The sequence below is a fragment of the Malus sylvestris genome, chromosome 8, assembly GCF_916048215.2.
Source record: "Malus sylvestris chromosome 8, drMalSylv7.2, whole genome shotgun sequence".
Taxonomy (NCBI): Eukaryota; Viridiplantae; Streptophyta; class Magnoliopsida; order Rosales; family Rosaceae; genus Malus; species Malus sylvestris.
In genome coordinates this window covers 22431848-22442782 of record NC_062267.1, presented here as the reverse complement: position 1 = coordinate 22442782, position 10935 = coordinate 22431848, and the positions used below count along the sequence as shown (strand labels likewise).

Genomic DNA, 10935 nt, shown 5'->3' with positions numbered 1-10935 from the left:
AACCACTACTAACCAGGGTGTGAGTCCCCCTACTTGATTTTCCAAGCTTCAGGTAATAACTCATTTCACAATTGTTCACTCTGATCTCTTGATCTTGCTTAAGCCAAGAAAGTACATAATTCAAAAAAGAACATATCTATACACAATTCACATGCACCAACATAAGCTGACATGTCTCAATTCCATTTGCACAGTGCATGTATATCCCCAAAATAACCAGATCCATATTTAATCACATGAATCGCAGTTTAATCTTCCTTTCCATGAAACCCATTCAGGAGCCATATATCAAACGCCATCCAAAAACCACTACACAATTGAATTCTATAACTCCAAATCAAGTAAAATTTTACCTCAATCCTCTTCGGTAATACTGTTTAACCAGCCTTGAGACTTCCAAAACTCTCAATTCAACCATATAGCACTTCAAACATGAATTTTTCAAAGTTATTAACATGAAATCCGCAACCAAAATATAATTTCGAATCTGCAAATAAGCTTTGAATTCTTACCTTCATCTGTAATGCTCGACGTTGTGATCATAGAGGCGAAAATGGACTGTAGTTTTGATGTTTAGAACTTAACTTATGCATTTTTTTCTTTCTTCGACACCCAAAGAGAACCCATAGCTGTTTCTTCCCTTTTACCCATTTTCGAAATAGTGCAATGAACACCAAAAGATGAAGGACCATCTTACAAACACGTGTTCTCCATTTTTTTACACACACTCATTTTAACCCAAACAAACCTTTTCAAGCTCTGGAAAGCTAAATATGTATGTCTGGGGTTTTACAAACAAAAATGGTATCAGAGCATGGTTTATAACATGTTTTAATAAAAATAAAAAATAAAAATATTTGGTATTTCACAATTTTATTTTTTTGAGACATTTGTTTTCTTTCAATATACATTTTCTTGAGTCATGCATTTTGTTTCAGTTTATTGATTTTGTTGTCAAGATGCCGCCACAACCTAAAGACAACCCTTGCACACATCAAAGTGCCCCTGAAGAGCATCATGTCGATTTGCCCAACTTGTAGCCAAACCCACAAGTTAATGCACAACAAATGGCTGAGTTATTTCAAGCCTTTTTGGCTAGTCAACTAACAAACCAACGAAATAAGGAAGAAAAAGAAAGTGAGTGAGAAGCTAACTATCTCGATCGTTTCTTGAAATTGAAGCCTATGAAGTTTTGCGGTACACCTAATTTTGACAAGGCGGAGACATGGATCAAGAACATAAAAAAGAAGCTTGATATTTTGAAAGTGCCAGCTAAGAATCGAATTCAGTTAGCTACTCTTGTAATGGAAGGTGAAGCCGACTAATGGTGGGATACTGTTTGTGATCAAAATACAGATAAAGAAATGACTTGGGATGATTTCAAGCAACATTTTTATGAACGATACTTTCCGGTTGCTTTGAAACAAACAAGAATTAAAGAATTCTTTGATCTAGAGCAAGGCAATATGACAGTGGCTGAATATGTCTCTAAGTATACAGAGTTGGGAAAATATGTTAAGGCTCTAGTAGCTAATGAAAATACGAAAGCAGTAAAATTTATGTTGTGCTTGAAAGATGGCATCAGGAGGTATATTGTGGGTTAAGGCACAAAGACTTATAGGGTGATTGTAGATGCTGCTTATGCACTCGAGCAAGATCATTTCAGCTTTTTGAAGAAGAAAGCCTCAGCTGGTGGATCTGTGGGAAACAAGGGTAAAAAGAAGGTGAGAAAAGAATCTGAAAGTTCAAGTGGCAGTGGAAGACCAAGCAAAAGGCCAGCTGGCCTCAAATGTTATTCTTGTTGTGAATTTGGGCATATCAGCCCAAAATCTCCCAAAAGAGAAGGCTCTGGTTCTGTAGTTGTTAATCAACCTCAAGTTCAGCAAGGAGCTAAAACGGAAACAGTTCAACAACCACAACGTAATTAGTAGGCATCTTAGAAGACTAACCAAGGGAACCAAGGTCGAGGAACTAGAAATCGTGCACCTGTAAAAGAAAGTGGCAAAGTGTATGCTTTGACTGAAGATGATGAAGCTACCGCAAATAACAAGATGGTGCTGAATGGTACTATTATCTTCTCAAATACCGAGGCCAGAATATTGTTTGATACTGGTGCATCACATTCATTTATATATGTATGGTTGGCTAGTTCTTTAGGGTTGAAATCTGAACCAGTGACGAAACCTTTAACCCTAATTGTACTGTTGCTGGGAAAATATCTATAAATTAAATCTTTCGGGGGTGTAAGTTGATGGTGAAAGATCAAGTTCTTACAGCAGACTTGTACCCTTTAGAAAAGATGAAGTATGAACTAATTCTAGGAATGGATTGGTTAAGAAAATACCAAGCCCAAATTGATTGTGGAAGGAGAAAAGTCAGAATTGTGACCCCTAAAGGGAAGGAAATCTCTCTAGGGGTGAGTGAAAGCTGCACGACACCGAGTTTATTATTGATTAATTGTTTCAAGAACAATAAGGTATTATTATGTTATGCACTTATCGTGTCTACTAAAGAGAAAACCAATAAGTGGAGGATGATCCCTATAGTAGATGAATTTCCTGAAGTGTTTCCAGAAGACTTACTAGGTGTTCCGCCACATCGAGAAGTGGAGTTTAGAATTGATTTGGTACCAGGAACTGAACCCATATCTAAGCCAGCATATAAGATGTCACCGATGGAATTGAAGGAACTTAAGATGCAATTAGAAGAGTTAGTTCAGAAAGGATTTGTAAGAGAAAGTACTTCACCTTGGGGAGTACCGGTTCTATTTGTAAGGAAACAAGATAGGACCTTGAGATTATGTGTTGATTATCGTAGGTTGAATTTGGTGACAATAAAGAATAAGTATCCTTTGCCAAGGATTGACGAATTGTTTGATCAACTTGTTGGGGCACGGTACTTCTCAAAGATCGACTTAAGGTCTGGTTATCATCAGTTAAGGGTTCAAGAAGAAGATATTCCTAAAACAGCTTTTCGCACTCGCTATGGTCTTTATGAATTCGTTGTTATGCTGTTTGGATTGACGAACGCACTTACTGCATTCATGAACCTTATGAATCGTCTGTTTCAACCTTACTTGGATAAGTTTGTGATTGTTTTCATCAATGACATTCTTGTGTATTCTAAGACTCGAGATGAACATGAGACTCATTTGCGGATAGTTCTGTAAACTTTACTAGATAACCAACTCTATGCAAAAAGTCAAAGTGTGCTTTTTGGTTAAGTGAAGTGCATTTTCTTGGGCATGTAATTTTTGGAGAAGGAGTTTATGTTGATCCAAGTAAAATAGAAGCGGTGTTGAATTGGGAAAGACCTAAAAATGTCTTTGAGATTCGAAGTTTTCTTAGGTTAGCCGGATATTATTGAAGGTTTGTAAAGGACTTCTCCAAGATTGCAACTCCATTGACTTGTTTGATGAAAATATGGGTAAAGTGTGCATGAAGTGAAGATTGTGAATCTGCATTCAAAGAACTTAAGACAAGGTTAACTACTACTCCAATACTAGTGTTGCCAAATAGTAATGATCCGTATGAAATATTCACAGATGCGTTGGGAAAAGGATTAGGAGCTGTGCTGATGCAAAATGGAAGGGTAGTTGCTTATGCTTTGAGACAGTTGAAAACACATGAGAAGCATTATCCTACTCATGATCTAGAGTTAGCTGCTATAGTTCATGCATTGAAGAATTGGCGGTGTTATTTATACGGTAGTAAATTTTATGTTTATTCAGATCACAAAAGCCTCAAATACTTGTTTACTCAACGTGACATGAACTTAAGGCAAAGGCGATGGTTGGAGTATATAAAAGATTATGACTTCGAATTGTTGTATCATCCTAGAAAGGCCAATGTAGTGGCTGATGCGTTGAGTAGGAAAATAAGAAGTACATTGTCAAGTTTAATGTTGGCTGAAAATGACATGTTTGGAACTATTGAAGAATATGACATTGAGGTTTTGGGGGAAGGTGTTCTGACTAATCTTCAATTGGAGCCTCAATTAGAACAAGAACTGATTGCTAAACAGAAGGATGATCTAGAAATAGAGTTGTTGAAGCAAAAGATAATATCCAGAAAAGTATCAGAAGAGTGGAAAGTTTATGAAGATGGTGGCCTAAGATATAAAGAAAGAATGGTTGTGCCTAAAGATAAGAGAGTAAGAGAACGAGTACTGAAGAAAGCTCACAATACTCGATTTGCAATGCATCCAGGAAGCAATAAGATGTACCGAGATTTGAAGATAAGTTACTGGTGGAAAGGGATGAAGTGAGAGGTAGCCAATTATGTTAATAAATGCTTAATATGCCAACAAGTGAAGATTGAACACCAAAAACCATCTGGTATGCTACAACAATTGGCTATTCCAAAATGGAAGTGGGAGAGCATTACGATGGACTTTATTACTGTTCTACTGAGCTCAAATAAAGGGTATAATGGAGTTTGGGTGGTTGTGGATCGACTTACGAAGAGTGCTTATTTCTTGCCCATGAGGATGAATTCGCCTATTGATTATTTTGCTAAGCTCTACATTGAGTGGATTATTTGAATGCATGGAATCCCTAAAACAATAGTTTCTGATTGAGACCCTCGATTTACTTCACGTCTTTGGGAAAAGTTACAAGAGGAACTGGGTACAAAACTCAATTTGAGCACGGCATACCATCCATTAACTGATGGATAATCAGAACGGGTCATCCAAATTTTGGAAGATATGTTGAGAGCTTGTATTTTGGATTTTGGAGGAAAATGGAGTGTACATCTTCCACTTGCTGAATTTGTCTACAATAACAATTACCAAAGTAGTATTGGTATGGCACCCTACGAGGCTCTATATGGAAGACCTCGTCGATCACTGATTTGTTGGGTTGATATAGAAGATCGAATAGTTTTGGGTCCATAGATCATAAAGGAAACAACTGAGAAGGTTAAGCTTATTCGTGATCGACTCAAGACTGCACAGAGTAGGCAGAAGTCTTATGCAGATAGGAGAAGAAGACCATTGGAATTTCATTCTGGTGATTTTGTATTTTTGAAGGTGAGCCCTCGAAAAGGGATACATAGATTTGGAATGATAGGAAAATTGGCACCTAGATATGTTGGCCCCTTAAAGATAATTGGAAGAGTAGGGAATGTTGCTTATAAATTGGAGCTGCCACCTCAACTTGGTCATATTCATAATGTATTTCATGTCTCCCAATTGAAGAAAAGTGCTCCAGAAATTCAGCACATTAAGCCCTGGGTGGACTTGCCGTTGGAGCCAAACGGAACATATGTTGAAGGTCCAATTTGTATTCTTGATCGAGAAATAAAGAAGCTCCGAAATCGAACTGTACCACTTGTCAAAGTAAAATGGTAGCATCAAGGAGTTGAAGAAGCTACATGGGAGTTAGAATCAGAAATGAAGCATAAGTATTCCCACTTGTTCGAATGACTCTGCAAATTTTGAGGACGAAATTTATTTTAAGGTGGGTGGAATGTAAAACCCCAGACATACATATTTAGTTTTCTGGAGCTTGAAAGGGTTTGTTTGGGATAAAGTGAGTATGTAAAAAAAAAAAAAAGAAATGGAGAACACGTGTTTGTAAGATGGTCCTTCATCTTTTGGTGTTCAATGCATTGTTTCCAAAATGGGTAAAAGGGAAGAAACAGCTATGGGTTCTCTTTGGGTGTCAAAGAAAGAGCATAAGTTAAGTTCTAGACATCAAAACTACAGTCTGTTTTCGCCTCTATGATCACAACATCGAGCACTACGGATGAAGGTAAGAATTCAAAGCTTATTTGCAGATTCGAAATTATATTTTGGTTGGGGATTTCATGTTAAGAATTTTGAAAAATTCATGTTTGAAGTGCTATATGGTTGAATTGAGAGATTTGGAAGTCTCAAGGCTGGTCGAACAGTATTACTGAAGAAGATTGAGGTAAAATTTTACTTGATTTGGAGTTATAGAATTCAATTGCGCAGTAGTTGTTGGATGGCGTTTAATATATGGCTCCTTAATGGGTTTCATGGAAAGGTCGATTAAATTGCGATTCATGTGATTAAATATGGATCTAGTTATTTTGGGGATGTACATGCACTGTGCAAATGGAATTGAGACATGTTAGCTTATGTTGGTGCATGTGAACTGTGTATTGATATGTTCTTTTTCAAATTAGGTACTTTCTTGGCTTAAGCAAGATCAAGAGATAAGAGTGAACAATTGTGAAATGAGTTATTACCTGAAGCTTGGAAAATCAGGTAGGGGGGACTCACATCCTGGTTAGTGGTTTTTGGTATGTATTATGTATGTAAATGTGGATGTGTGCAAGCTATGCATTGAATTTTGTTGTGTTAGAACTGCATGTTAGGGAAAGGAGTTTGATTTTTCTAGCATGTGATTTATGTTGTTCTAAATTGTAATGACGACCTGAGAGTGAAAGGGGATGTGTGACTACCCTGCGCTTCGATCCCCTAAACCTCCAGAGGGTCTTATACAAACGGACTCGTACCATTAACCGTAAGGGGAGGGTACTTGTGTCTATGTGGTATAGGTTGTAAGTGGACACTCTCACTACCCCTTGTTATTACTTGAGAATTTATTTTAGGTATGGTAGTTGGTCGCGTGTTCGGTTGTCAGGACAAATGGAATGCAAGGATCCCACTATAGTTAATTATAAGCATGAAATAAATTTTAACTCATGCCAAAGCATTTTGTTGTGCAAATTATTTCCTTTATACGTAGTGCAAAGGTATATCTATTTTCAAACCTAGCTAGGGTGCTTCCCGATGAGGGCAAATGATTGTATGTGATGCTCACCCCTATATTTTTCAGGTGCTGTGCGAGAAACAATGGAAGAGTTGGACTAAGGTGTGCGGTTGTAGCTTGTCAACCTAAAAGCTTCAAATAAGAAAGTCAGCTTTTGAAATGTAAATATTGATTTGCTGGTTTCAGTGAAAACTGTCTGTGTTTATCCTCTTTGCTTCTGTATATATTTGTCTAAACCTATCACTCATTTGGCTTATGTAAACTGAACTTTTGGGACTTTTGTTGTTAAAATAAAAGGTTGCTTAAGAAAGGGTTTGAATGTTATGGTTTTCACTTAAACTCTGATATTTATTTGATATTAATTTTATAGGCCTTACGTATTTTAAAGATACATGAGAATTGTCATGTTTTAAGTTTGGAACATACAACTCTCATGCGCTTTTAAGATTCGTGGCACTGTCGCATTACTTTTTTTTGGGTCGTGACAAAGGTCCTCCAATCGAGCAACTCGTTTGGCAGCTGCACTTGCCAACTCGAGGGTGCGACACTTCCAATGGGCTTCAACGCCCCTTCCCTCCTTGGTTTTCGTACTTTCATGTGATGGACTCCCTTGTCCTCCGTCATTGGTAGTCTGAAGATGGCTACTCCATTGCCCTTCTATGACTCCACTTGCATTTGTTCTCTCTTCCAAAAAAAAAAAAAAAAAAAAGAAAAAAAAATATTGGCATTCCCCCTTCAAGGATGAGTTTATTTCCTCCTTGCATATATTCATCATAGAAATTTCATAATCAGAACTGTTCAATTTCTTAATGCTTAGTATTCAAATTAATCTCCCGAGTTCTTTCCTTATTTTGTGGATTCTTTCGCTGTTAAAAATTATTTGTTTTAAGGATAAGATCATACCAACTCAGAGGATCCATCAAAACTCTAAAGTTAAATGAGTTTAGGTAAGAGTAGTGCTAGGACATGTGACCTCTTGAAAAGTACTCTTGTAGCATGCCTTCTCCTTTTAGTTTGAGGGATGATGATTCTCCACTGAGCCGTATGGTGAATGATACTAAATCTTGGCTATGTTCACTCGATGACTCGAGTGTTTGTCATGTTCATCGATCTACAAATATGGCAGCTCATAAACTAGCTAAACTGGCTTTATATTGTAACTCTTTTGGTCTGAGGAACTCCCATACTTTAATTGAAGATGTTCTACTTGAAGATTGTAAAAGTTTTGATATTGAATATAATGATACCGTTTCTCTTAACAAAAATTATCTTAAAGAGAGGTATTAATAGGCGATTTTATAAAAAGCACTTGTCCGTATTCTTCTTCTTAAACCTGTTTAAATTTATTATATTTAATTTAAGCACTTCAATAACAAACACTCCCAAACGTGGCAAGGAGAAATTTTTTATTGTGACCAGAACACGAGTAGTATATCACGTATTTTCATATAAGTTGTGGGAAATTGTATTTTTTAAGTTATTAACTTTTTAACACACATATCTCACCATTTGTATAGTGATATGTGTTGTACCGCCCCGTGTTCTAGTCACATTGAAAAATCTCTCCGTGCCAAGGACTTACAGTTGGAGAGATTTTTCAATGTGATTGGAACACTGGGTGGTACACCACATGTCACTCTACAAATGGTACGATATATGTGTTAAAATTTAATAACTTAAAAAATACGTGGTGCACCATCCATTTTCCGATAACAATAGAAACTGAAGGTCATGGCTTTAACTTGGCATCTTCATTAGTGATATCGAACGAAAGAATTTATAATCTAGGCATGAAACATGGGCAGCATTTTTCTTCTGAAACTTTCTGGTCATATGGCGATTGCATATGCAGCCAGCCACACATTTCATATATCCTCATGTCCTGAGGCATGCGGGGCAATTATATTCGTTTAATATTTGCTAGCCAAAAGTCCAGTGCCACACAGTTCGTTTATTGTTTAAATATTCACAATATCATATAATTGGTCTGTGCAATGGTTAAGATATACAATAATTGACATTGAAATGGGAGGCACTGATATTATCGCAGGACACAAGCACCAAAATATGAGTCGTCATGGACACATGGGAAGAGTAGGAAGACCGTTAGAAATTATAAATGACATCCAAAGCAACGCTCTTTAGTTGAGCCTCTACCACTATAAATTTTCAGGTACGTATTTCCACTTAGCTTTGTGTTTGATATTCCAGAGAGACACAGAGAAATATGGCTTCAATTTCTTTGAGACAGAAGCCACATGCAGTTCTTGTACCATTCCCGTCGCAAGGACACATAAACCCACTGATGCAATTAGCCAAAGTCCTCCACTACAAAGGGTTTCACATAACATTTGTGCACACAGAGTACAACTACAGACGCCTCCTTAAATCCCGGGGTTCCAACTCTCTTGACGGCCTCCCCACCTTCCGATTTGTGACCATTCCCGATGGCCTCCCTGCAACTGATGCCAATGCCACCCAAGACATACCACTCTTATGTGATTCCACTAGCAAACACTGCTTGCCTCACTTCAGAAACCTTTTGAAGAAGCTCAGTTCTTCGCCCGATTCGCCTCCCATCACATGCATAATTTGTGATGGTGTCATGAGCTTCACTCTTGATGCAGCCCAGGAATTGGGGCTTCCTGCAGTTTTTTTCTGGACACCAAGTGCTTGTGGCTTCATGGGCTACGTTCAGTTTCACCGTCTCATCGAAAAGGGTCTCACTCCATTTAAAGGTATATATTAATAAAATTTGTTGAGCAGGTAATTAAGTTGGAGATAATATCAATGTGGATTATATAGTAATGGGCTACTGGACCATCTCTGAAACATTGATAAAATTCATACTGAAAAACCCAACTAGTTTATTTCTTTCCGAGTCCTTTTCTATTGATACTTGATTAAATGTTTTGCCAACTTTCTTATATATATATATATATATATATATTTGCAGATGAAAGTTATTTTACAAACGGGCATTTAGATATAGTGATCGATTGGATACCGGGCATGAAAGATATCCGTTTGAAGGACTTGCCAACCTTCTTGAGAACAGCAGACCCAAATGACATCATGCTCAACTTTCTGGTGGCTGAAACGGAGCGAACTAAAAAAGCTTCTGCTGTCATCTTGAACACTTTCCATGACTTGGAAGATGAAGTTGTAGATGCACTTTCGACTCTGTTGCCGCCTATTTACTCCATTGGACCCCTAAATCTACAACTCAAACAAATCCCAGCGGATAACGAGTTGAATTCGATAGAATCGAACCTATGGATAGAGGAACCAGAGTGTCTTGAATGGCTTGACTCGAAGGCACCCAATTCTGTTATTTATGTCAATTTCGGAAGCATCGCAATCACGACAAGAGAGCAGCTAGTTGAGTTTGCTTGGGGAATTGCAAATAGCAACAAGACCTTTTTGTGGGTTATTAGGCCGGACCTCGTTAGGGGGGAATCATCTGTGATCCCAGCTGAGTTTTTAGAAGAGACCAAAGAGAGGAGTCTATTGGCAAGTTGGTGTCCTCAAGAACAAGTTTTGAGCCACCCGGCTATAGGAGGGTTTTTGACGCACAGCGGATGGAACTCTACTCTTGAAAGTGTGTGTGGTGGAGTGCCTATGATTTGTTGGTCTTTCTGTGGAGAGCAACCAACCAATTGTAGGTACAGTTGCAAAGAGTGGGGCATTGGATTCGAGTTAGGGGATGATGTTAAAAGAGATTATGTAGAGGGACTTGTGAGAAAGTTAACGGAGGGAGGGGAGGGCAAAGAGATGAAGAAGAAAGCCTTAGAGTGGAAGAAGTTGGCAAGGGAGGCAACTACTTGTCCGAATGGGTTGTCTTTCTTGGCCTTGGACAAATTGATTAACCAGGTGCTTCTTTCTTCAAGAAAATGACAAATTGGTTAACCAATCTTCTTGTTTTTATTCTGTATTTGGATCATATAGTTCCTGATAGATATGGTATTAGTTTTTTTTTTCGAATTTTCGAGGCAGGTCAAAATGAATATGTATTTGTTCGATCAGCGATTTCATCATCATTTGTGCTTTTGTAATAATTTCTATATAGAGGTAGTGGTTTTAATGTGGAACATGTCATCCGCACTTTGAGGTGTTAATTATCATCTATATATATATTTAAAGACAAATGGCACATGAATCATAATATGACATTAAGTCAAATCGAGTCAGCC

General features: G+C 37.7%; 1 protein-coding gene across 1 annotated transcript; it reads left to right on the top strand.

Annotated features, from left to right (window-relative positions):
• The first annotated feature begins 8929 nt into the window (after window positions 1-8929).
• On the top strand, window positions 8930-10890 carry LOC126631275 ((R)-mandelonitrile beta-glucosyltransferase-like). Its single transcript, XM_050301447.1, has 2 exons — window positions 8930-9480; window positions 9699-10890. Exons 1-2 carry the CDS (start codon window positions 8970-8972, stop codon window positions 10637-10639), a joined length of 1452 nt encoding a protein of 483 aa, XP_050157404.1. The 5' UTR covers window positions 8930-8969; the 3' UTR covers window positions 10640-10890.
• The last annotated feature ends 45 nt before the right edge of the window (window positions 10891-10935 follow it).